Source organism: Danio rerio, chromosome 17, assembly GCF_049306965.1.
Source record: "Danio rerio strain Tuebingen ecotype United States chromosome 17, GRCz12tu, whole genome shotgun sequence".
NCBI lineage: Eukaryota > Metazoa > Chordata > Actinopteri > Cypriniformes > Danionidae > Danio > Danio rerio.
The window spans coordinates 35,386,235-35,414,234 of record NC_133192.1 but is presented as its reverse complement, the minus strand read 5'-3'; the positions used below and the strand labels follow the sequence as shown (position 1 = coordinate 35,414,234).

Here is a 28,000-nt window from a genome sequence, read left to right as displayed (position 1 = left end):
ACTAGGAAGTGACTCTTGCTCAACGACCATTGCTGCTGTCAACAAGAAAATATTAGTATTATAAACAAAATGCAGCGCACAAAGAGCGTTAAAGTGAAAGAAGTCATAACGTCTCTCTGTAAACTACTTTCTGGATTAAACGTTGAGTCGATTCCGACAGCTGAGACATTCAGGAGAGCCAAGTTCAACAGAAAAGATGCGGTAAGACCCGAATGGGTATTTCTAATGTTTCTTGTAATTATTAAACCATACTTATACAATGATATGATAGATATTTAACGTTTATTATTTAACGTTACCCATAAAATGTCATGATAATACCACGCTTTGTGTACAATTCATTTAGTCAGTCGGAGATGATAACTTAGATAGATAGATAGATAGATAGATAGATAGATAGATAGATAGATAGATAGATAGATAGATAGATAGATAGATAGATAGATAGATAACGTTAGATAGATAGACAGAGTAAACGTGAGTACAGAAAGTAAAACAGAAATTATTTTTAAATAATCTTTATGATTGTAAAATTGATTATAAAACAATACTTAATAATACATTTATGATACATTATACTTATGTAAATTAGGAGTATATGAAATTATATATGTAACAGTTTGTTTAAAATAGTTAACAAAAGCCACAATATGTCATTAGATGTGTGAATGAATAAATATAGTACTATATTAAATAGAAAAATGTATTGTAACTTATTAGAAACAATGCTTTTTCAAACATTATATACACATGTTTGATAAGCATAGCAATTAGCATAGTTATTTTTCATTGTATAATTGGGTTCTTATAAAAGCATCTATCTAGATATCTTTTTACAACTTAGGATGAGGGTCCCTCGCACATGAATGGTCATATTTGGGGTATGTGGCATCTAAAAGATTCTAAACTAGACATGGACCGGTATAAGTTTCTGATGGTATAATAACCTTGTATAAAAATATCATGGTTTCATGGTTTTGTGATTACTGCTCTAAAATAACAATTTTTTAAAATGTCTTAAGAAAACTTTTTGTCCCCCTTTAAATACACAATATTTCATTTTAGGAAACATTTATAATATTTTGTAACAGGAAACATGTCAGGCTAAATAATTTAAATAAATTATTGACTTCTGCTAGCTTCATTAGTTTCAAAAACACTTTAAATATACCTTAGAAATTATATAACATTTATTTGTTATTATTACTATTATTATTTTCTTTTGCCGTTTTAAAACCTTGACTTTTTCAAACCACGGTAAATCTTGAAACCCATGCCTACTTTAAACCCCCAATTTAAAATGTTATATAAATATCAAACTTGGTTTCACCGTCCATTACCCCTGTTTCCATCCCCTCTGTCTATGTTGTGTCTTGCCGGTGTGCTTATGCTAAGATAGGGTTGTTTTTCTCCCTTTTCTCACTTTGTCCTAATCAAGGGCAAGCTGAGGGGGTGTTTTTTAGCCTAACTGTCCAAATGTATCTTTCTTCGTTTCTAAATGCTACCTCCTAAGATCTGTCTCCCCTGAAAAGTTGTTTGTGATGTTTTGTGTATGGTCTGGGGGGTCCAATTTCGCTATACGAAAGTGTAGTGACAAATAAAGGCTTGATTGATAGCACCATTATTATACAGCAGCACTGCATACCCTTTTCTTTTTATAATTTAATTTATTATAATTTTATAGATAACTCATGATTAACTAGACAAACCTTGCTTAGTGTGCTTAAAAAATCTGCTTTGCTTTTAGGTGGTGGACATGTGGAGTTTGTTAAATAGGCTTCTGCAGAGAGCCTTTGCACTGGACTGTGCGTGCCGGGACTCTAAACACCAAGAGTTTGGTAAAATTGATCATTGCCTGTAACTGCAGTCCATATGTGATGCATTGCTGTTTGTACTACCCACAGTGCTGTGCTTGCAGACACACAGCTGCTGTTTGTGAGGAGTGCTCTGTGTTACTGTGGCTATGGGGCTCCTTGGGTGGTGGAGCCCAGGCCCACGAGTCACATAGAGGAGATGGAGAGCCGAGATCTGCTGTTGGCGCTTGGCTGGCTGCTGGCATCGGGAAATCTGCTGGACTTCCTGCTGGCAGAGAAGGTTTATCAGTTAGACACGCTCTCTTCTGCACCAACGGTGAGACCTGGGGTTTTGGGGGTCTGATAATAGGGAAAATAACAAAATATGCTCATTGCTTTTAGTTTTGGTAATGTAAAAAGAGCATATGTTGTTTTATATAAGGCCAGCAGAGAGCAGAATAACACTACAGACACCTTTTTTCTACCACATATTCTTTAAAAAAGGAACTGTGTTGATTTTTAAATCACATTAGCAGCCTCTCAAAATCATTACACAAGATGCTAAAGAGTTAACTTGTGGTTTGGCTGACTAATTTAATACAATTCTAATGAAAAGCAATCATGAATGAAACACACGGAATAAAATTCTGTTTACAATTAGGATCAATTTGTAAGGCTGTTTCACTTCTTTTGAAAGCCTAATTGGTTTAGTCTGAAAAACAAAAAAACAAATCTAATGGAGGTATTCTAAGTGTCTATTTCATCATTTTAGTGATGGTATTTGCTAAGACAAACATGACTTTTGATCACTCTGTAGATAGGGAGAATGATACTATTTTTCTGTGTGCGTGCGTGCGTGCGTGTGTGTGTGTATGTGTGTGTATATATATATATATATATATATATATATATATATATATATATATATATATATATATATATATATATATATATATATATATATATATATATATACATACACACACATATATATATATATATATATATATATATATATATATATATATATGTATATATATACATATATATACAAAATATTGCAAAAAAAAAAAAAAAGTTTTTCAAATGTTTTGCTTCTTTTGATTTCCTCTTTTTCAAATTTGTATTTAATTTTATTTTATAACATATAAATTTGGATGGACTAGTTTTTGGACCATTATTGTGAGTTATTTTGTTAGATAAGCTCCAGATTTGGCTTCATTACTGACCAATGTATATGCACAAATATAATATTATTACCCTCCCCCCACCCTTGAAATTTTTTTTTTTTTCTCAAATAATGTTTAACAGAGCAAGCTAATTTTCACAGTATGTCTGATAATATTTTTTTCTTCTGGAGAAAGTCTTATTTGTTTTATTTCGGCTAGAATAAAAGCAGTTTGTAATAAAAAAAAAAAACATTCTAAGGTCAAAATGATTAGCCCCTTTAAGCTATATATTTTTTTCGATAGTCTACACAACATCATTATACAATAACTTGCCTAATTATCCTATCCTGCCTAGTTAACCTAATTAACCTAGTTAAGCCTTTAAAAGTCACTTTAAGCTGTATAGTAGTGTCTTAATAAAATATCTAGTCAAATATTATTGACTGTCATCATGACAAAGATAAAAGAAGTCAGTTATTACAGATGAGTTATTAAAAATACAATATTAAGAAATGTTTTGAAAAAAATCTGTTAAAAATCTGGGTAAAAATAAACAGGGGGCTAATAATTCTGACTTCAACTGTACATAGTAATTCCGTAGATCTGGGGAAAAAAAGAATATTGAAGTATTAACAGTAAGTGTTAAACAGCCATAATATTTTAAAATGAATCCTCTTAACAGGATAGAAGCAATTTCAAAATTAACAAATGCCAGGAAATCTTCCCAAACTTTATGAAAAACTCCACTTTTATCATGGCCAATACAGGTCAGATAATCTAACGACACATATTAAAGACTAGTTCGATGCAACATCTTAACAGAGAGAGCCTTATCTGAGATCCATTGTAAAAGTATACATTTTCTTGCATTAAAAATGAGAAAATTGAAAAGCCTCATTTTGCACTTATCAAGACTTGCATGAGGGGACATTCCTAAGAGATCAGATGCTAATGATACTATTCTTAAAGTAATAATTACCCTAAAACTGAAAATGATGCCATTATTTACTTCACTTGTCACAAACCTGGTTAAGTTTATATTTTCTCTTGAGCTAAAAAGAAGCTATTTTAAAAACTGTTGGAAACATTTAACCATTGACTTCTATAGTATTTGTATGTGAAAGTCAATTGTTACTAGTTTCTAAATGTTTTCAAAGGATCTTATTTTGTGTTTAACAGAAGAAGGAACCTCATTAAGCTTTCAATCCCCTTAAGGGAGTATAAACAAGGAGAAAAGTTTTTTTTTTATCTCTTTAAGTATACATCAGTTTAATGTTTTTGCTTTAGACATTGATTAATTCACAAATAGTATAACTGTGGAGAAGTATTGTACTGTGAATAAAAGGAATCTGATTTATGTGAGAATTTCAAAAAAAAACATGGAAAAAAAAAACAAACCCTTGCGCACATACATTTGAGGATAATTTTCTTAAGGTGAGCTCTTTTGTTTGTAGCAAGTAAGCTAGCAACCACCCAGAACACCCCACAAATCATATAACAACACCCTGGCAACCACTGTGGTGGTGAGTTTGCCAAGCACTGATCACTTTAGCTCCTGCTTACTCTTATTTGAACTAATCGAATTGTCTTTAAATGAATTTGAAAGAGAGCAGAATGATTTAAAATCCTGTTAGATTTTTGGATCAATCTTAAGTTTATCAATTAGATGAGTCAGTGTTTTCAGACTTGGTTTATGCACTGCCAAAACCCATTATTATACCAAACCAAAGATGTGTTGCTTTTGTTTCTAGCTTTTATCAGCATTTATTAGTATCATGATGATAATAATAGAATGCATATTATAACGCAGAAGATGAAAAAAATATATTGTTCTTTAATACCAACATAAAGACATCTATTAGGCAAAAAAAATACTTTGCAATGTTTCTCAAAACACCTGCTCCATGAATCTATGTCTTTATGATGTTCCCAAACTTTATAAAAAACTCCACTTTTATCATGGCCAATACAGGTCAGACAATCTAATGACACCTATTTAAGACTAGTTTGATGCAACATCTTAACAGAGAGAGCCTTATCTGAGATCCATTGTAAAAGTAAACATTTTCTTGCATTAAAAATTAGAAAATTGAAAAGCCTCATTTTGCACTTATCATGACTTGCATGAGGGGACATTCCTAAGAGATCAGATGCTAATGATACTATTCTTAAAGTAATTATTCCCCTAAAACTGAAAAGGATGCCATTATTTACTTCACTTGTGACAACCTGGTTAAGTTTATATTTTCTCTTGAGCTAAAAAGAAGCTATTTTAAAAACTGTTGGAAACATGTAACCATTGACTTCTATAGTATTTGTATATGAAAGTCAATTGTTACTAGTTTCTAAATGTTTTCAAAGGATCTTATTTTGTGTTTAACAGAAGAAGGAACCTCATTAAGCTTTCAAACCCCTTAAGGGAGTATGAACAGGGAGAAAAGTTTTTTTAATCTCTTTAAGTATACATCAGTTTAATGTTTTTGCTTTAGACATTGATTAATTCACAAATAGTATAACTGTGGAGAAGTATTGTACTGTAAATAAAAGGAATCTGATTTATGTGAGAATTAAAAAAAAAAAAAAAACATGGACAAATAAAAACATTGTACACGTACATTTGCGGATAATTTTCTTAAGATGAGCTCTTTTGTTTGTAGCAAGTAAGCTAGCAACCACCCAGAACACCCCACAAATCATATAACAACACCCTGGCAACCACTGTGGTGGTGAGTTTGGCAAGCAGTGATCACTTTAGCTCCTGCTTACTCTTATTTGAACTAATCGAATTGTCTTTAAATGAATTTGAAAGAGAGCAGAATGATTTAAAATCCTGTTAGATTTTTGGATCAATCTTAAGTTTATCAATTAGATGAGTCAGTGTTTTCAGACTTGGTTTATGCACTGCCAAAACCCATTATTATACCAAACCAAAAATGTGTTGCTTTTGTTTCTAGCTTTTATCAGCATTTATTAGTATCATGATGATAATAATAGAATGCATATTATAACGCAGAAGATGAAAAAAATATATTGTTCTTTAATACCAACATAAAGACATCTATTAGGCAAAAAAAATACTTTGCAATGTTTCTCAAAACACCTGCTCCATGAATCTATGTCTTTATAATGTCTCTCTGTATGTATGTGCACATAAATCAGCATACTGAGCCCCACATCAGCATATTAGAATGATTTTGGGACTATCTTGTGACTCTGAAGAGTGAACTAATGGCAGCTGAAAATTTATCTTTGCTATCATAGGACTAATGTTTTAAAAGGGAATAAAACAGTAATGTATTTCTTTTTGTATGTAATTACAGTATATTTCACATTAGCACAGCTTTACTGGATTCCTGATCAAACAAATGCTGTCTTGGTAGCGGCATAGGAGACTTTAGAAACATCTTATAACTATTTTGGTGACAATATGTTTTTAAATGATACTGTAGTTTATAGACCGCTGTAATTAACTTCTAAAACATCGCTGAAAGCAGCAGTTTTAAACTGTAATTACTAAAAAGCATAAAAGCACTATTGTTTTTTTTCTTAATCTTTCATCATCCCTGAGTAATAATTTTAGCAAAATTAAAAATCAAAAAAAAAAAAAAAAAAAGCAAAATCAAAATCTCCCCTGGAAGCAGCTTGGGGTGCATGTCTCCATTGGGGTTAAACACATTATTTACTGAAGGATTGTTCTTTTTTAAATTTAATTTTGTTTTATGGATTTGAACGTTTTGCCTACAGAGGTTTCTCTATAGTTATTGTAATTATTTTTTCATAACATGTTTGTGTACCTCGAAGATCCCCCAGGGTCCAATTAGTGGGCTGGATGATCTAATGGCATGTGGATCAGGTGAGGAACTCACGGTGAAGAAGGATCAAGAAATTCAGGCACTGCAGTGGCAATATGGGAAACTAAGACTACAGTGGAAAAGCTTACTTTCAGCCCAGGAGGAAAGGTCCAAATTCACCCATAGGGTGAGTCACTCAACTATAAAAACAGTTTTAAAATTAAGCGTACATTTGTACAATTTAGATTTTTTTTTTTCCACACAGTTAAGGCAAAAAAATAAAACAATTCTGATTAGTCTCTTAATAAGTTATGGGTGTGTTTTGAGCATAACATGCATTAAACCAACCAGTGTGTTGCACTGTGGTGCATTTGCTATTTACATGGTGAAAACTGAATGCTTCACTAGTAAGAAAACAGTTAAACAGACCATCTGCGCAAAGATAAAGAACGAACCTCCTCCATTCGGCCTCTTTACATTCTCTTTACGTTACTTTTATTCTTTACTTTACTCCTTTACTTTCGTGGATAAGGAAATGTGTTGTACGCACTCCACTGAAGACATTCATTAGCCTACAATTTAGTTTGTTACGTGCCAAGATTTGTTTCAAAACTCTTTATAAATTCAGTCGTAATTTCTAGCAAACGAATAAATGAACAATAATAGCGTTATTATAAGTTATATCCAAGCACTTCCTATTGCCCCATACGTCTCTCAAACCTAACAGGTGGACACATCTAAACTAGTTTTTCATTCATTCATTTTCTTGTCGGCTTAGTCCCTTTATTAATCCAGGGTGGCCACAGCAGAATGAACCGCCAACTTATCCAGCAAGTTTTTACGCAGCGGATGCCCTTCCAGCCGCAACCCATCCCTGGGAAACATTCACACACACATTCACGCACTACGGACAATTTAGTCTACCCAATTCACCTGTACCACATGTCTTTGGACTGTGGGTGGAAACCGAAGCACCCGGAGGAAACCCACGCGAAGGCAGGGAGAACATGCAAACTCCACACAGAAACGCCAACTGAGCCGAGGTTCGAACCAGCGACCTTCTTGCTGTGAGGCGACAGCACTACCTACTGCGCCACTCCCTCGCCTAAACTAGTTTTTATTAAAAAAAATATAAGTATGCATATAATAAATAATAATAATGTTATTATACTAATGCAAATTGTCATGAAGGAACTGAAAAAAGGAGATGAGTCACTGAGTTGTAGAAGGCATGGAGGTAGTGGTTTTTGTAGAAAATATTTTTCTATAATGTAAAAAAAAATATCCTGTGATCTCTTTCTTTAGGTCATCTCCAGTATCAGTTCCTCTGCTGTACGTCATCCTCATGCCACTGGTTCCCATCAAACCAACATGACATCCACTGCACTTGACAAGGTGACATGAAAACGCTGGAGCATTTTAATGAAATATGGACACCAGAACATGTCAGTCTTAGGATGTCCTACTGGGCAAGTGTTATGACTTCAGCCACTTAATCATTGTTATTACATGACATGTGACACTTTTTACTCATTTAGATTCTCTCCAGAGATTTCTCATCGCATTTGTATTCCTTCGGTGTGGGTTAAGTGCTTCTATCCGTCATCAGCGCATATGGTGATCAGCGCTCGATAATAACTGCCGTAAGCTAGGTAACAAGCTCATTTCAATCGGCGAATGATTGCACGCAGCTGTCAATGTGTTTTTCATCCCCTGGCTTTTCTAGAGAAGGTTGTAATGAAGCATCTACCTCAGCGTAGCTGCCGTCCCGTTCTTTGGTGTGACAGATTGACAAGGTGGGAAATCCTGCTTGTTTGAACAGCGTGGATCTTGATCTTTAAAGTCAAAAGGCCTACTTTCTCCTGTTCCCTTTTCTGTTCTCTTGTTCTTTAGAGGCTTTGTTACAGTATTTTATCTCAGAAAAAAGTCTCCCTTCTGACATCTAATGAAGGGGCTGTTTTTGTCAAGCAGGTTGTTTAGAGTTTATGTGAAGAAAAAGTATGAAAAAGGTGGGGAAAAAGTGAAAGTGAGTAAAAAATATAAGTTTTTTATGTTTCTTCCTAGGGATCAGATTCTTTTTTTTTTCAACAAGAAGGATTATTATTTATAACAGCCAATGTATTAAGTGTAAGCAAGATGCTAAGTGCAACGTCACAAAAGCACATGCACAGTCATTGGCACACACCAAAGACCTGGGGGCTGTTTTATAAAAGTCATTTAGAAAAGCTGGTATTAAAGTAACAAACCTGACTTCAGTGAGCCGAAATAAACGTCCACGCTTAAATTGGTTTCATAGCAGCAAATTGAAGATCTAACTAATCTGAGTTAAGTTTAAATAATCTGGATAACTGCTTGTGCACGTTACTGTCGTGAAAACCTGAAGGTCGAGCATAGGTGCATCGGTTATGTTACATGCTACCATGGCAACTACGATTAAAGAAAGAGCTCTGAAATGAGACACAGCTATGTGCACAGCGAGTGGGCAGTGTTTGTTTTTTAAAGTTCAAACATATAACAATTTAAACATAATAATCAAACTACAGCTTACAACAAAGCAAGAGAGAAGGCTAACAAGAAATTGCAGATTGTCTCAATAGGCTACATATGTAGCAATATATTTTAAAATACAGGCCACTATTTAGACCTTATAACGTTAAATTGAACATTTGTCATAATACATTAAAATTGTGCTTGTGTGCGCGCTTACTGACAATTGTTGTTTACAAGAAAAAGTTTTAATGCATTGCAGGCTCACTGTAACACACAAAATGTGCTAAACGTCACCACATTAGGTTTAAAATAATGCCTACAAAGACAAAAATATACTAAATATAAGCACTACTTTTCCCTCGTTGAGGTGAAAGACAAGAATTTTTATGCATTGTGCAACTTATGCCCTGGAAAAAACAGTCTCTTTGCATCTGTGACAAGTAATTTTAATCTAATGAATCAACTCATGTCATCACATGCCACCACAAAATTAGTGGCTGCGCAGGTGAATAGCGTAAGCGCCGCTACCAAAGGAGGAGACGAAGCCATGACGTTTAAGCAAATAAAACTTCATTTTTCTCCACCACAAACATTTCATTCTCAAACAGAATTAAACAAAATAATATCTAGATATATAGTTGAGAACATGCTGCCTTTGTCTCTCACATTGTCCCACAACAACATAAAAATTGTGTAGATTAGTGTACAGTGTTTTATACTAGTGCTGTCGCCTCGTTGGTTCGAGCCTCGGGTGGGTCAGTTGGCGTTTCTGTGTGGAGTTTGCATGTTCTCTTTGCATTCGCGTGGGTTTCCTCCGGGTGCTCCGGTTTCCCCCACAGTACAAAGACATGTGGTACAGGTGAATTGGGTAAGCTAAATTGTTTGTAGTGTATGAGTGTGAATGAGTGTGTGTGGATGTTTCCCAGAGATGGGTTGCAGCTGGAAGGACATTCGCTGCGTAAAAACGTGCTGGATAAGTTGGCAGTTCATTCCCCTTTGGCGACCCCAGATTAATAATGGGACTAAGCCGAAAAGAAAATGAATGAATGAATGTTTTATATTTATTGTATAGGCATTTGACAAATTACAATTTTTAAAGAAACGTAATAGTTAATTTCTCTGGTAATTAGTTACCTTTATAATTATGTAACTATTTGTGAGCAGTGACTAGTATCTATGAGTAATTACTCTTTTAAAGGAACGTGCCCAACACTGGTGACATGATGTGACCACTTGTTTTCAACATGAAGATGAGGATTTTTTTATTGATTGATGGATTGAAATCATATAATTTAATTAGTCATGTTACAAAATTGGGCAACACGGTGGCGCAGTGGGTAGCACAGTTGCCTCTAAGCAAGAGGGTTGCTGGTGCAAGCCCCGGCTGGGTCAGTTGGCATTTCTGTGTGGAGTTCGCATGCTGTCCCCGTGTTTGAATGGGTTTTCTTCAGGTGCTGTGGTTTCCCTTACGAGTCCAAAAATATGTGGTATAGGTTAATTGGGTAAGCTAAAGTGTCCATAGTGTATGGGTGTGAATGAGTGTGTATTGATGTTTCCCAGTGTTGGGTTGCTGCTGGATAAACATCCTCTGCATAAAACATATGCTGGATAAGTTGGTGGTGCATTCCGCTGTGGCGACCCCAGATTAATAAAGGGACTGAGCTGAAAAAAAAGAATGAATAAATGAATGTTACAAAATCCTTGTTTTTAATTTATAAATTAATCAAATTAATTGTAAATGAACAGAAATTAATGATTTCTGAAGGTTGAGTTGACGCTTTAAGATAAAAGTATTGACTACTACAATATAGAAAGGACTGCTAAAAACTAAGCTTTTCCACCAAAGGAATTAATGATGTATTAAACTAGAAACAAAGTATGTTAAGTTGTAAAAATGTTGCACGATATCACTGTTTTTATGAAATATATGCAGATTTATGGACCCCACCAAACCACTGAACAAAAGTCTATTCATAAATTAACATTATGCTAAACATTAGATTAAAATATATTTATGAATTATTAAACAATTTGTAAATAAACTATCCACATCAATCAATGTTTTGCTTTATCAATACAGATAGACAATAAGACTAAAGGAACTGACTCATGAAAGGACTAAAACTGACCTGTATTGCTTTTTTAGGACTATTTTATCCTTATCAGCTGCAATGTGCACTCAAATGCTTTTATTATTTGCCTAATTTCTTTTTTTCAGAATGACAGTGAAATCTCTTTCACCTTTGCCTGCATTTCAAATATCAATATGTTCTGACTGAATGTTTCTGTCAAAGTTCACAGCATTCTTCCTGAAAATGTGTCATGTTGCACCATTATTGCATACTGACACATTCTCCAGTGTAACAGGAATAAAATGGCCTACTAACACATCATTGAGCAACTTAATGTCATCACTATATCATATTAGATTTATTACCACCATCCAATTCTTTTTGAAGTTCTTCCTATTCATAATAGTCGCTTTGCACATTTTTGTGCCATCATCCATTCTTTTGTTTTCTGTAGCTTCAACATAATTAGTCAAATTTCATGTATTATTCGCTCAAAACAACCTCCTATTGCTGTCAAGTGTCAACCGGCAAAAGTCCTGCTTGTTAACTAATAGCTTTCTCCAGGTAGTCTGGACCTTGGTCTGTCAGCTCTGAGTGTGTGAAGTATACAGTGTGAGATGCGTTCAGACACAGGCTAATAGATCTCTCTTCTATAAGTTATGCTGGGCAGCTCAGGGATCACTCTCCCTCCCCATTGCCCTTCAGCCTGTGTGGGGTGCTGAGAGGAGTTATCAGCCTAAGTCCCTGGAGCACTTCTGTTTAACCGCAGAGACGTGCAGTATTAGTCAAGCTGCTACAGGGGAAAAATTGCTTCTGAGTACAGATCAAAGCGCTTGCCAAGTGTGCACAAAACTGTACTTACACTGTAGAGCCACTGGGGGTTTTATTGTTTAAAAACAACAGAGCTGCCCTGCGTGTAATTTAGGATTGTTTGTTGCATTTTATTTCAGGACCTGGAGCGGATTCAAGCGCTGAATGAAATTCTGGAGGCGTATCTGGATTGGAAACTCCACGAGCCTTTATTCTGGTGCTGGATGGTATGTCTGCTGTGCTTTCTATGCAGGGAAGAATGTGAGATTCACACTCATGCTTCTTTATGTAATATTCTGTTTGTTCACTCTGTCATATTGCTGCTCAGCCCCAGGTATTTATACATGAGCAATTCATGGAGACAGATGGGTAAGGTTTTTCGACACGACCAAATTAGTTTACTCTGAGAAGTTACTAGCGATGCTAAATCTAATATGTATATTAGCCCACTGTTTTTGGGAGAGCCAGACTGTCGGTCTGCCCGCGGTAACCTTGTCCAGCTTTGAGTTGTCACTCACAGTGATGCACTGGCACTCCAGGACTGTGAATCTGGCAGAAAAGAGCCCTTACTCACACTGGCATCTTTCCAATTTGAAATGAAGTTGTAAAGAAGTCCCCGACTAGCAGGAGTGCGTCCTGAGCACTTGCCAGTGGTTTCATTTTTCACTCTCAGTGGGCATTTTGAAGTAAAAACGCAATGTTTTAACTGCCATTCAGCGAGAATGGTGAGCTCATGGGTGTCTTTAAGTTGGACAAATGTTGGAGGGCTTTTGTTTTCCCACTTCCAGCATATCAGACTATTGCAATGATTATTTTACTCTAACAAGTCTTTTTATGTTGCGGCTCGATGTCACACAATCAGAATAAAGCACATTAAGATGTTTCACACAATTACAGCCTTTGTCAAACGCTGTTGTAGAACTACTGCTAATTCAATTTTTGAAGCCTTTTAGTGAGAAATTTAGTCTGGGTTCTTGAAACGCAGACTGAAGATCCCCGGTTCAAAGAACAGGAAGAAAGGAAATGGAAATCAAATAGCATGCCCACTGCGTCAATGAGAAATCTATAGTCCTTGATGAAAACCAAACATTTTGGGGATTGAGTGCTATTTGGGCAAGATTGTTTTGTCACTGTCCACACAAGAGGCATAGAATAGCAGATACAGAGCTCTGGCTATCGGTTGAGCCGTTGTTGATTAAGTTATTACACAATTTTTTTTTTTTTTTTGGGAGATGCATTACAAAGTCTTGACTTTAAGAGAACTGGAACATCTACCCAGAACATCACCCACAGTGTTATTCTGACATATTGTAATATGTTGATATAGAATAGTATTAACAAGTAAACATTAATATGAAGGGTTTAGGCATTAGACCGGTATGAGATTCTGACAGTATGATAACCCTGAATAAACATATCACAGTTTAACGGTATTGTGATAACTGCCTTAAAAATATTGTTTTTGTATGTCTGGGTAAAAAAACTAAAACTTTTTTTCCCTTTGAACACAATATATTTTATTATGAGGAACATTTTAAATGATTTTGGAGCAGTAAACATGTCAAGCTGAATAACGAAAATGAATCATGATCTTCTGCTCTCTTCAGTAGTTTTAAAGACACTGATTTTACACTTTACAATTTAAAACGACATATTTGGATGTATTTTTTTTTGTCCTAAATTATTTTTACTTTACTAGTATTTTTACTTTTTCGGAATAATGGCACAACTTTGTTTGATAGCTAAATGTGAATTGGTGTGCCCAACCCTTAACTAAGAAGCTACCAAGAGCTCATATCAAAAACCATGAATCAAGAGCTATAGTTCCAGTTCCAGTCACAATTCTGGCTAAAATGAGAATCACATTTTTTTTTTTGGTAGTAATAGGCCTATTATTATTGTTAACACAGTAAAATAAACTATAATACTATTAGGCCTATGTGTAATTCTAACTGTTGGATCAAATGCTAAGTTTTGTTTAGACTCTGAATGGTGGATTTGAACAGACTTTACATTTTTCCTGGTTATTAATACACAGTAAAGTGATTACATCAGAATACAACTATTCATAATTCTGAATTATTATGTTTTAGATGTATGTTTGCAATCTGTCCTTGACAACATTATTAGTCCATTTTATTCACTGGCAAGATCAAACATTTGTCATTATCAGATTACCTCATGCATTAGATTTAACATTAAGTAGGCTAGAGTAGTTATAGTGACACTGGTAAACATTTATTTGCATGCACAACACTGTGTTAGTATAAAGGAAAAACATTTCAAATGATTGTCGTAATCATAACTCTAAAAGTGATATGGTCATTTAAATGATGTGCTCACTTTTGGTTTCACTTTCACTGCAGAGTGCGGTTAATGTCATGGCTGTCGTCACTTTGTGAAAAAAAAAACATACATGCAAATCATAACTCCCATGTGGCTCTCAAAAGATTGCTCTGTGCAACTAACTAAATGTTATGTACAACTGTGTTACCTAGTATTCACAGCCTATGCAGGTTCTGTTCACTAAAGTGGACATCATTGGCAGGCACACGTGCATCCTCTCAGTAGTAAACAAACAGTGCATCAGCTCATTTACACACACATTACATTTCAGGGTGTATTGTACTTCCAACACCATTTGGAGGTGTCCACGATGCTGAGCAACGCATGTAAAACAATGTGAAGACTTGTGCTTCTCCTGAACTTGAAATATAACTGGCTGAATCATAGAGATGATTGATCGAGATTGTGTGGGGGGTCGAATCAAGATTGTGATCTTTTTTTGATTAATCGTGCAGCCCTCATTCCAGTTTCATCAAACACACCTGCTTATTCACCTTATTCTCCACTGACGAGCGGGCGCTGCCATTTGAATCTTTTTGTCTCACGACTTCCGGTCACATTCACTTCCATTAATTTTTTGACGTTAAAAACTGCTCATTACGCTGCTTGATGTTGCAATTTGATATTTTCTTACTATATTATTCTACTTGGTCTGTGTAAACAGTTGTTTGTAGAGCAAGTAGTTTGACCGTTTTCTGCCGTTTATTATTCCTAGTCATTTCTCCCATAGGCGACTGAATCGGAAGTTCTAAGACAATCGCGAAAACAGGCGCACTTCTGCGTTTTAGAATAAGGTCAATAGACTTCTAGTGATCTTAAAGACACTGATTAGCATGTTCAGGTGTGTTTGATTAGTGTTGGAGCTAAACTATGCAGGACACCGGCCCTCCAGGACCGAGTTTGCCCACCCCTGGACTAAACCGAAAAGAAAATGAATGAATGATTGAATGTCGGATTGATTTGCTTAAGAGAATCATGACAGAAATACTGTAGGCATTTTGTGTTTTGGTTGCAAATGAGAATCTGCATCAAACAGAATTTTTGTGTAGCTTTGTAGTGAATTTATCCAAAGACTAAATAATTGCTTTAGTCGAATTCTCGAGTTTGAGCACAGTGCATCTCCGTTACCTCAGAAATGTTTTTTTCTTCCTGCCTGACCTGTTGCACTTATGCCATATTCTCTGTGTAGGACAGTGTGATGGACAGCTCCCTTACTGATGCGTCCGAGGTGAAGCCAGCCGTTTGGCCACCAGGGGGGCAGACTGTCACGGCGACGTGTCCCCATGGCGACAAGACCAGGAGAGCAGTCAGACAACTTGACAAGATGTTGCTAAGGCTGCAGACAGAACTGAGAGCCAGAAGAATAGAGCAGGCCACACTCGCGCTCGCCTCACAGGTAATGACTAGCCACTAGGCAAGATCCACCCGCATAAGTGCAGACGGGAAGACTTCAACTTATAATAAGGTCAGGTTTCGCAGCATGATATTCATAAAGTTTTCAATTTCAAGTTCTGTCAGTTTGGGTGCTTGAGATGTTGACAGCTTAAGTTAAGATTTATATAACCTCAGTCCCACACTGATAGGATACCTCTATGCTTTATTTCTCTGTCCCTCTCCATTTCAGTTTTTCTAATGTGTTACATGGGATATTGCAAACACACAAATACACAAAGAAAGTACAATAATAGTAATAATAATAATAATAATAATTAAAATTGTAAATATTCATTGCACTTTGTTGCACTAATTCATCTTGAATTGTACATATCCACCAAACATATGCATTTTTAATTTTAATATCTATCTGCATACTTCTGATTATTAAAAGCAACCTGTACATATATAAATCTATTCTAAATTTCTGTTCATAGTTAATACAACCTTTATATAATGTTTTTAGTACATCCATCTGTAAATATCACCATAGTTTTTCTATAGTCGCACATTAAAACTTATGCCTATATCCTGCAGTTACTGCTACTACACTTCTAGTTAGACCTAAACTACATTTCTTGTACTTGTACATGTGGAATGACAATAAACTTGAATCTAATCTAATCTATAATAATATTAATAATCATGAAAATAGTGTAGATTTGTAGATCATTGATTAATGATCTTTTATTTTTATTTCTATTCTTATTTTTTAAAAATATATTATTGCTATAAAACACAATGGAACAAATCTTCTACTATGGTTTTAAAGAGCCCCTATTATAAGCTCTAAGAGGTCATATTTTAGTTTTGGGGTTCTCCAACAACAGCCTAATGTGTATGCAAGGTCAAAAAACAAGCACTGGCCTATATGCATTTTTAAAAATCTAACTATCCCAATTATTCTCATATGAATCCTTCATCAATTCATTTGTTCACAAACCCTTCCTTTGCGGGAGGCTAATCTGCTGTGATTGGTCCAATGACCCAGTCTGTTGTGATTGGTTGACTGGGATCAGTCAAAGACAAAGTGAAACTCCCACCACAGCTATGAAGTAGCAAATGGAGTATGTGAGAGCCCAATGCAGGAATGTAATAAAGCAATGCAGTTAAACACCAGCATATTACTCTATTCTTAAACCTAACCCAAAGTAATGGCAACGAAACGCAATCAATATTATTCCACGGGCAAAATTTGAACCACTGACCACGCCACCTGTGTGGAGTAACAGCTGATGGTTGCCACAGCAAAGACAAATGGCAGAGGATTGCAAGTTCAGAAACGCATTTGAATCGGTAAAGGGAAAAGCACACGTCATGTTTTCAATGCGGTTTTGGACACAATATGTAAAAAGCCCATGAAGATTTAACTTAAGAGATTCAGTACAAGCACTGATCTATAATTGATACGTGATTACAAGTTACAACACACAATTAAATATATATTTTGCAAACTACAGAAAATGACACAACCCTTTTAATTACACTTGCATGTTATGATCCGTAGGAAGAAGAAACTGGTTCATATGAACTGTAACAGTTACTGACAAAGTCCCTGTCAAAGTCTGACAAAGTCCCATATTAAATAGTCTCCTTCCATTAATAGCAAACGGCTGATGAATCCCGTATTCGTCACACACAGCACTAGGTTGGCTATACTGTGGTATTGTTGTGAAAATGAACTTTAACCCTTTATTCCCAGCAGCCAAATCTCCATCTGTCAGTGATCATCATCTTCGTTTCATGATCAGTTTCATGATCCCCTGCACTTCGCTAGTGTGTGAAGGGAAAGGCGCGTTCACGTTTTACCGGAACCGACAGTTTATGTTTGGTGACACACTGTATCGATGTTGACGCATTCAAGCAAAACATCCAAACCCAACACAATTCATTTATTTAGCTCTGAGTCGACTATTTTGTTAAAACGTTAAATTAAATTTTTGTTATTTTGATAAATCAATATTTTAAACATGTTTTTAACACGGTGCACTGTCAGATTTAAACCTCAGCTTGATGTTTTCATTCACTTAATGCTGTGTTACATACTTAATGGAAGGTCATTTACAAAAACCCACAATAGGGGCTCTTTTATAATATAAAAGTAATGTTATAATCCTTAATGATGATGATAATAATAATAATATTAATAATAATAATGTAGATTTGTAGATCAGTGATTAATGATTATTATTGTACAAATCTACTTCTAGGGTTTTCATAATATGAAAGTAATGCTATTATCAATAATAATAATAATAATAATAATAATAATAATAAATATTATTCCCTTATTTATGTTTCCATAGATTTTAGTTCCCCAGGGAAAATGATTTATTCTGTGTGTATGAAACTCACCCCTTTTTTTTACCTGTTCAAAGGCTTTTTAGCTGTGTTCAGAGGTGTTTTAATATCCTGATAATGAGGTAAAAAGAAAGAAAATGATAATAACTAGGTCATCTCACCATTGCATTCTAATGTTGCCTGAATGTATTACGCTTCATTATATGGAAATTCAATGTGGTTGGTCTGATGGATAATTAGGTGGCACAACCACCAGCAACCATAACCTGTTATGATAAATGACCGTCTGTCTGGACTGAGGTCTTTTTCTGAATGTCTGAGGCTGATTTTTCCTCCCATCAATTCTAAACGCATTTCTTGTGATGCAAGACATATACGCTGACGTTTACGCTCCCACACACCTGATCATTTGGGATACCGCAGTACAGTTCTTTTTGATATAAGCATTCATTTGATGTTTGATCAGTATTCCAGATCATTGGTCTAAGCAAGCTCTCCTTCTCATTAGGGGGGACATCAGGGGGCTTCTCGGCTTTCTGACAGGCAGAGAATGGAGGTGGAGAAGACGGTTGCGGGTTATTTAGAGGGTCTGCGTCTTAGTAACACCTCCGCGATCACATCAAAAGGCTTTGTGCCATGTCTCCAGGATCCACAGCCCACAAAGCCACCTCGCAGGTTCCACAGTGCAGAACCTGGCCTGGCAGTGACAGCTGGGAAGCTCCAGGCATCTACGGTTTTGGGCGAGCTGAGGGAGAGAGAGGCTGTTCTGCAATGGCAGCTGGAGCGATTGAGGCAAAGTATGAGAGTGGAATTGCAAAGACAGGCCAGCACAATGGAGGGGGTGATCCTCATCCCGCCAATTAAGAGATAAACAGACTTTTTAGGCCACTATATATGGACTGGGACTTAAAGCTTCATTTTGAAAGGCTAAATAAGTGAAGTCTGTTTTCGTGCATTTTCTGATGAACTATCGAGATGGTTCACCCCAAAATGAGATGAGGGACCCCCCCATACCGTGTTAACTCTGTGTGCCTTTGTTCCTTTTTGCACGATTAAAGGATATAATAAAACAAAATGTCCTGCTTTTAAGCTTGTGTGAATACAGGTTGTCCGTGGGGTCTTAAAGTCTTAAAATATCTTAAATATCAAAAACAAAATTTTAGGCCTTAAAAAGTCTTACATTTACTGAAATATTGTGTTGTAGGTCTTAAATCTTTTGTAAACAGGACTAATTTTCCTTTGTTCATGTATTCTCCATAAAGCCCATCAGTCAACTTTTTATCAAATTGAAATGAATGTAGTTAACTCAAAATGTACTGAAAGATAATTCTACTCATTAAAAAAAAAAAAAAAGTTTTGAACTCAGTGTTATAGGTAAAAAGTTATTTAAATAACTCATTACTTCAACTTAAATGGAGTAAGTTTACAGTACTTATACAGATTAGTTTTTTAACTAAAACTGTTTGAGTTGCCTTAACTTATTGGGTTTTACAGTACACTGCAAAAAATGCTTTTCTTACCTAGATTTTTTTGTTTTGTTTCTAGTCCAAATATCTAAGAATTCTTATATCAAGAAACATTTTCTAGGCAAGCAAAATACATTGTCTTGTTTTCAGAAATAATATCCCAATATTAAGTGAGTTTTTCCTTGAAACAAGCAAAATAATCTGCCAATGGGGTAAGCAAATTAATCTTGTTTTTCCTTTTGACATAAGATTATTTTGCTTACCCCATTGGCAGATTATTTAGCTTGTTATAAGGGAAAACTCACTTAATTTTTTCATATTATATCTTAAAACAAGACAGTATGTTTTGCTTGTCTAGAAAATTCTTCTTGATTTAAGAGTTTTTACATATTTGGACTAGAAATAAGACAAAAAAATCTAAGTAAGAAAAGCATTTTTTGCAGTGTACTCAGTTGGTTTGAGTTCTCTTCAATTATTATTTCAACATAACAAGGGTTATGTTGAAAAGAGTGTATGTATACAATTAGAGCTTGCTTGTTTTGACACAATAGTTTAAATATTTTGCTGAGAATAAACTAAAGTATTTTGTTTTTAATTTTTAAATTATTATTGTTGTATGATTAAATGTATTCAATTATTCTTAAAGTTTAATAGGGCAAATAAAAATATTTTCCAACTGGCCCCTTTGAAAAACTCCTTAGCATTTAGCCCTGTATGAGTCTAAAATTAATTCGAAATGGTCTTAAAAATGTCTTTAAAAGTCTTAAATTTAACTTGCTGAAACCTGCAGAAACCCTGGATTGGCGAACAGGAGCTAAAGCTTTATAAATATCACACAACAATATCCATGTGACATATATATCCCAAGTGTTCGAAAGGAATACAGTAGAGTTTGGTTGAAAACAAACTTTATTGTATATTTAATGAAAATCCTGACCTTGACTGTTATCGTTTGTGTAACTGTTCATTTCTGACTATCCCAGAAAGAGCTCAGGTTGTAAGAAGTCAAGATAATTAGAAATGCAACACAAAACATGATCCAGTTGTTTTATTTATTTATTTATTTATTTATTTTCTTTTCACTGATAAATATATGCATTGTGTTCACTGCAACTGCATGTTTACTTTCATTTGACAACCAGAGTTCTAGTTCAGGGATTATATTGAGTTTAGTGAAGGAAACACTAATAAAATCATTTTTTTGGACATTTGTAACCTTGCTGTTTGGTGTTAAAGTTTGACTTATCAAGAATATGAGTTGGAGTTAACAACCACATGGGATGGTTCCCCCAAAAATAAAATTACCTCACCATTTACTCTCCCTCGTTGGGTTTTAAACAATTATGTGCTTTTTTCTATGCCTGTTACTATCATCTATATATCGACACATGGACATGACCTCAATCATTTTTGGTGATGCAATATATATCACCAATACATAAAAACAATTCTAGCAATGTTTCAGATGATTGTGCAGCATCTCTGTCTATGTTGGAGGTGTCAGTATGGTTAAAAAAACACTATAGCATTGACTATTAAATACTTAATTATATTTTCATGTGGGTGTCTGAAAACTGAAAGTAGATATAGTACCAGATATCACAATCTCTGTTACTTTTTCCCTTTCCTTTTTTGTTAACATTTATTATTATTTATTTGTTTAAGATATGTGTTTTCACATTCTGATTCCAATACCTAATTATAAATTTGTAAAAAATGACTAATTAAAGTATTGTTAAGAATAAAATATTACGTGTTCTTTGGAAGAGTGTACTTGCTTCATGATGCTATTATACTGTCATTCTGGCATTGTATAATGGCATAAAATGGTCCTAAAATGACAATAATATCATTTATTGCAATATATTTTGGTGTAATATATCGTACAACAAAAATTATATTGTGATATAGTGACAGCCCTATTTTTTCTGTTGAACATGTAATAAAGATATTTCAAGAATTCACACTTAGCTGATGATTGATTTTAAAGCGAGTTTGGCATGCTGTCCCGGGAGAGAGCCCTGAGCTCATAAGATCCTCAAACCCAGGGCTTTCTCTAGTTGCAGATTGAGAGGGGAGTTTGAGCTCAGGTAGGTCTCAAAAACTCCCCCTCTATTTAGAGCTAATGACAAATTAGGAATTTCTATGTAGAGGTATACTGCTGGTGAAGAGCTTGGCTATAGTGCTAATTTAGATTAGTCAATTCACTTATGATGCATGTATTTGGGCTATGGAAGAAACCAGAGACCCTGAGGGAAATCCATCCGAGTATGGGGAGAACATGCAAATTCTGCATGGAAACATCAACTGGCTTGTTAATGACTTGAACCAGTAATGCTCTTGCTGTGAGGCAACAGTGCTTACTGCTAAGCTGCAGTGCCACCCTATTAAGGCAAAGGAGGCTTAGGGGTGGAAGGGGGGATTCTTCAAGGCGAAGATGACTTAAGTAAGAAACTCTGGTTAATTATAGTGAGTTAAGAATCATCAGATTGGTGAATTATGCATTAGCTAATGCAGGACCAGCTGCGGTCAATCGTAAGCACATGCTTCTCTTGAAAATAGTTTATAAATAAACTTCACTTTGAAAACTGCTGGTTAATGGTACCTATTGGCGTCCATATAGGAGGAAAAACACTACAGCATGGAAGTCAGTGGGCACCATCCAGGCACGTGCACACATAGGGCTCAACCTGTGCAGTGCACATGCCCTTTTTAGTCTTGGATAGAAAGTGCCCTTCCAAAATGATCAAAAGTGCCCCCGCGACGCGACACACCCTCCGTCCCGCCCTTCAGTAGGCGCACGACAACACTGATCTTGAGTACGCGCGCCCAACCCCCCCCCCCTCCCCCGCTTTACAGTACGCGCGTGACAACACAGCTGATCAGAACGCGCGCGACAACAACAAGTTTGTTTTGTTTTCAACACGGGTAACAGATCTCAAATAAGTTTTTTTAACAACTTAATAGTAAGTAAACAATGAAAAACTATTACATTTAGGTTTGAGGTTAGTTTTAGCTTCTTTGTTCTACTTTTGTGTTCTGAAAAATATATGGCCCTGGAATTAAATCAAGATGATTTTCATTTTGGAATAATTATCTCTTTGAAACTGTTTATTTATGGACTATTTTGCTGTTAATTTTTGGGAATTTAAAATGTCTGCTGCAATGTGAATGACCTTACTTGGAAAATAAAGATGGCTTAAAAAGACTTTTGTCTGTACTTGAATACTTGTCATGAAAAACATTGTTTTGAGAACAAAAATGCATCAAGCTACACTCTGAAAAATGACTCTAATGACTCAGACTCAAGCAAATGGCTGACCTCTGAACATCCCTGTACTTTGCGGCGTGCTAGAGGAAATGGCAGACATTTTGAAATCTTTTTCTTTGAAAATCCCTGCCACTTTTAGAGAGCAAAACAGCACAGAGTTTCCAAAGTAGGTCATTCTGTCTGTTGCTTTCAGAACCTGTGGAAGTTAGAATCGAAGTTAGGAAAAATCAAACCCCAGTAATGATTAGCAGCTCCCTGCCGAGATCCAAACCCAGTTTTACTGAGCGATTCATAACATGAGAGGATTTCGTCTTTTCAAGGGCAAGACTGATACTACCAGCCAATTGGTGTGGTCTCAATTACATCGGAGGAGCTGTAAACAAACTAGGTGTGCAAGATAACATGAGCTGCTGGGCAAACTATAGAAGCTGGTGCAGACCGCAGTATTAGCTGATTAAGAAAGTCATTTCCAACACCGATTTTCATTAGGATTATGAGCAGAAATCCTAATCTAGACGCTGTACAGAGCATGACGAGTTCTAAAAGGATTTTCTCTCCATTACCTTCGGCCTCCTTATCTAGGCCAGAAATTGCTGTTTACAACTGAGGGAACGCAAACACACAGACTCGCCGGGTCCATTTCCCTTATGTTTGATGTGTGCTCTGAATGAACTGAGGCTTATGTAGCTGGAATTCAGGCTTATAATTATGCTCTTATGAAGAGGGTCAAACCAATGTCAAGCCAAGAGCTGGTGTGTGTGGGTGGGTTTCTCTCTACCTTCACCTCTCTAATGAATATTTCAATAATTAGATGCTACAGATGTGTGAAAGGGGTCTAAGTGACACGTTTTCTATGTTGGCATCAATATTAATAGCTTGCAGTTTTCCCACTTCATGTTTAAGGTGCTGCATAGCTGAAGCGTAACCACTCTGCAAGCACAGTTTCAAAGCTGAACCCCTGAACTCTTTATTTTTGGCATGCTGAACTCGTGACGAAATGTAGTGTTGACCCAATGATGCACTCTTTATTTCAGAAGATATGAAACAAAGTAAAAGAAAAATCTTATTAGTCACCCTTTGAGCTTACACAGCTTCAGATGGCAGATGCAATGACCACACACTGTTTGTTTACTGTCGTGTAATGTGTATTGCAGATAAAACTGGAAAGTACTTTCTCCTCTGGCAAGCTCTAATCTGATTGGCTGATTTGTACGTAACTCCTTTGATTACTGTGGACTATTTTTTTTTCTTCTTCAGACTGCTTGGAAACACTGGAAATCTCCATTTCCAAGTCATTTAATATTTGCTATAGGTTAGTGACTTTTATAGGAATATTGGTTTGAAGCTTATCTTTACATAATTCACAAAATTTGCAAGACATGGATGTGGATGTTTACGCTGGTATTGATGTTTGTTAATGCAAAATATTAATGATAATGTCAATGATAACAGATGATGCTCTGAATGTACACAAACCAGGATTTTTTTCCATTAGTTATCAGCTGAAGCCCGCGCTTTACTTTTAGCATTGGAGTATATAGAAAATGCCCAACAAAATAAGTCCATCATTTTTACAGACTCTAAATCATGCCTCCAAGTTATGGAATCTTCAACGAATGATCATCCTTTGATTGATAATATTTTAACTAAAGTTCACCAACTACAAAATCAGTTTTATCACATCATTTTTTGCTGGGTTCCAGGACATGTCGGACTTTTAGGCAATGAGCGAGCTGATGTAGCTGCTAAAGATGCTTTGAAGCAAGTAGTGAACAAATGCCAAATTCCTCCGTCAGAGATGAAACCTTTTATCAACGCTTACATTTTAAACAAGTGGCAAAAGGAATGGGATGCATTAGAAAACAATAAATTACATGAAATCCAACCTGAAGTTTCACACAGAATTTTAAGACATTTTAAGAATCGATTTGATCAAGTAGTTTTTACCAGATGTCGTATTGGGCATACGAGAATAACACATGGTTTTTTGCTCCAAGGTGAAAACCCTACTCAGTGTTTGTGCTGCAAAACTCCTCTTACTGTAAAACATATTTTACTGGACTGTCCTGCTTTTACTGATTCCAGAAGGACTTTTTATGAAATGAACTCTTTTAAGGACATTTTTGACAAAGTGAGACCAGAAAAGATTTTAGAATTTTTATCATGCATTAGCACAAAAAAATCTTATTTAATTTATGTTTTATTTTGTTTGTTGATTTTTAAATTGTTATTGAAATTATTTTCCATTAGTTATAACATAATGTACTATTGCTGGTTGTCACTACAAATGTTTTTACTCTTATTACAATTGCCATGCGTTAAAACTTTACCATAATGAAAGTGATTTACCTGGCATGTTGTACTCTACCTGACAAAAGTCTTGTTGCGCATCCAAGTTTTAGAAACAACAAATAACAACTTGACTTCTTGTTGATCATTTAGTATCAGAAGTGGCTGATATGAAAGGCAAAGGCCTCCAGATTATACTTATTTTACCTAAATAAAATATGTTCATGCCTTGATTTTATTTATTTAGGACAGTAAGGTCTGACTTTGCTCAGACAAAAGTCTTGTCACTTAACAGAAATAATGTACAGTATAGAATATAAAGTCATTGTGCAGTAGAAAAAAAATAGTAATACATAGAATAATGAATATTGTGCATGACTCCCATGAGCTTGAAGGCCTGCATTCATTCATCTCTGCAATGACTCAAATATCTTATTAATAAAGTCATCTGGAATGGTAAAGAAAGCATTCTTGCAGGACTTCCAGAGTTCATCAAGATTCTTTTGATTGATCTTCAATGCCTCCTCCATCTTACCCCAGACATGCTCTAAAATGTTCATGTCTGGTGACTGGGCTGGCCAATCCTGGAGCACCTTGACCTTCTTTGCTCTCAGGAACTTGAGGCTAAAAGCGCTATGTGTAATATAATGGGCAGTACAAATGTCTTGATACCTCAGGCTGTTGATGTTGCCATCCACTCTGCAGATCTTTTACATGCCCCCACCCACACTTCAAAAAAAAAAATTCGAGCCTTTCTCAAATGTGACCAGGGGTGCAACTGCACATTTACTGAGGGAGTATGCGGGCTCAAGTTTTGCGCCTATGCCCCTCTCAATCCAGCTTTATATGGCGCTCCTATGTTCATGGCCACCCGAGTTTGATACCCACCTTCAGGCCCAAGGTTAATCTTTCCCCTTTCTCTGCTCTATACGTGATTCTCTCTCTACTGTCCTATAAATTAAATGTGGAATCCCTCATAAAAAAACTTTACTTTTGCTAAAGTTGATCCTGGACCATCATAAACATTTAAAAACTGTGAATTCACTAATGTTGATCCTGGACCAGCGTTATTTTTAATACAGTATATCTTGTAAAAACCAATGGTGTAGTGGTTAGTGCGTTAAAACGTAGCGCTCCTATGTTCATGGAGACCCGAGTTCGATACCCACCTCAAAGTCATAGGATGATTCTTCCCCTCTCTCTGCTCTATACGTCTTCCTCTGTCTTTAAATTATAAGTAAAACCCTCTAAAAATACATTGTACTTTTGCTGAAGTTGATCCTGGACCGTCATAAACTTTTAAATACAGACCTGGACCATCATTATTTTTATTGCACATCTTGTAAAAACATGTGCTGTTGTGGGTAGTGTGTCAACACTTGGCACTCCTATTTTCATGGCAACCCGAGTTCAATACCTACCTACAGGTCCTAGGTTGATCCTTTCCCTCTCTCTGCTCTATACTGTTCTATAAATTAAATATAATTCAAAACAGTGTACTTTTGCTAAAGTTAATCCTGAACCATCATATACATTTAAAAACCAAATTCACTAATGTTGATCCTGGACCATCATTATTTTTAATACAGCATATCGTGTAGTGGGTAGTGCATTAACACATAGCGTTCCTATGTTCACGGTAACCTGAGTTCGATACCCTGAGTTGATCCTTCCACTCTCTGCTCTATGTTTCTTCCCCTCTCTACTGTCTTTTAAATTACATGTGAAAACCCTCTAAAAATACATTGTACTTTTGCTTAAGTTGATTCTGGGCCATCAAAAACTTTTAAATACAGTGTAATTCACCAATGTTGATCCTGGACCGTCATTATTTTTAATACAGTGTAACTTGTAAAAAGCAATAGTGTAGTGGTTAGTACATTAACACATGGTTTTACTATGTTAACAACGTCGACCTGAGTTTGATACCTCCCTCCAGGTTGTAGGTTTATAATTTCCCTCTCTCTGCTCTATATGTGTTCCTACTGACCTATAAATTAAATGTGAAACCCTCTAAAAATACATAGTACTTTTGCTAAAGTTGATCCTGGACCATCATAAACATTTTAAAACTGTGAATTCACTAATGTTGATCCTGGACCATCATCTTTTAAATACAGTGTAAATTCACTAATGTTTATCCTGGACCATTATTATTTTTAATACAGTGTAACTTGTAAAAACCAATTGTGTAGCAGTAACTGCGTTAACACATGGCGCTCCTATATTTACTGTAACCCGAGTTTGATACCCACCTCCCAAGCTTGATTCCTCCCCTCTCAATGCTGTATGGGTGTTCATCTCTCTACTGTCCTATAAATTAAATGCAAAAAGGCTTATAAAATACAGTGTACTTTTACTAAAGTTGATCCTGGACCATCATAAACTTTTAAAAACTGTAAATTCACTAATGTTGATCCTGGACCATCATCATTTAAATACAGCTTAACATGTAAAAACCAATGGTGTAGTCGTTAGTGCTTATAACATAGCAATCCTATGGTCATGCCGACCTGAGTTTGATACCCACCTCCACGTCGTAGGTTGATCCTTCTGCTCTATATGTGTTCCTTTCTCTACTAACCTATAAAGTAAATGTGAAAACTCTCTAAAAACACAGTGTACTTTTGCTAATGTCAATCCTGAACCTTAAAAAACTTTTAAAAACTATAATTTCATTAAGGTTTATCCTGGACCATCATAGAAAGGTAGATTAGGACAGGAAGAGTGTGTCCTACTGGTGGTTTGTCAAGTGCATATACCTGTGT

At 35.6% G+C, this 28,000-nt stretch overlaps 2 protein-coding genes across 4 annotated transcripts in view; both read left to right on the top strand.

Annotated features, from left to right (window-relative positions):
- Positions 1 to 28,000, top strand: part of LOC137488123 (uncharacterized) — a 590,350-nt gene that overhangs the window by 210,804 nt on the left and 351,546 nt on the right. The gene's annotated exons all lie outside the window — the stretch shown is intronic.
- Positions 4 to 19,281, top strand: tedc1 (tubulin epsilon and delta complex 1). 3 transcript variants are annotated; one of them, XR_012393036.1, is made up of 9 exons: positions 4 to 201; positions 1,748 to 1,838; positions 1,919 to 2,130; positions 6,764 to 6,940; positions 8,059 to 8,198; positions 8,292 to 8,405; positions 12,266 to 12,352; positions 15,661 to 15,867; positions 18,715 to 19,281. XR_012393036.1 is itself a non-coding variant. In XM_701469.10 (8 exons), the coding sequence occupies exons 1-8, from the start codon at positions 70 to 72 to the stop codon at positions 19,075 to 19,077; spliced, it is 1,359 nt and encodes a 452-aa protein (XP_706561.2). In that variant the 5' UTR covers positions 4 to 69; the 3' UTR covers positions 19,078 to 19,281. The 3 variants fall into 3 exon arrangements, 2 of the variants coding, with proteins under 2 accessions (XP_706561.2, XP_005158802.1); XM_701469.10 differs by lacking the exon at positions 8,292 to 8,405 and having other exon boundaries at positions 8,059 to 8,148; XM_005158745.6 differs by lacking the exons at positions 8,059 to 8,198; positions 8,292 to 8,405.

Coding starts and splice junctions, on each gene's coding strand:
- tedc1 (XM_701469.10), top strand. CDS start 70: ATGCAGCGCACAAAGAGCGTTAAAGTGAAAGAAGTCATAACGTCTCTC. Junction 202..1,747: donor AGTTCAACAGAAAAGATGCG/GTAAGACCCGAA, acceptor CTTTGCTTTTAG/GTGGTGGACATGTGGAGTTT. Junction 2,131..6,763: donor CGCTCTCTTCTGCACCAACG/GTGAGACCTGGG, acceptor TGTACCTCGAAG/ATCCCCCAGGGTCCAATTAG.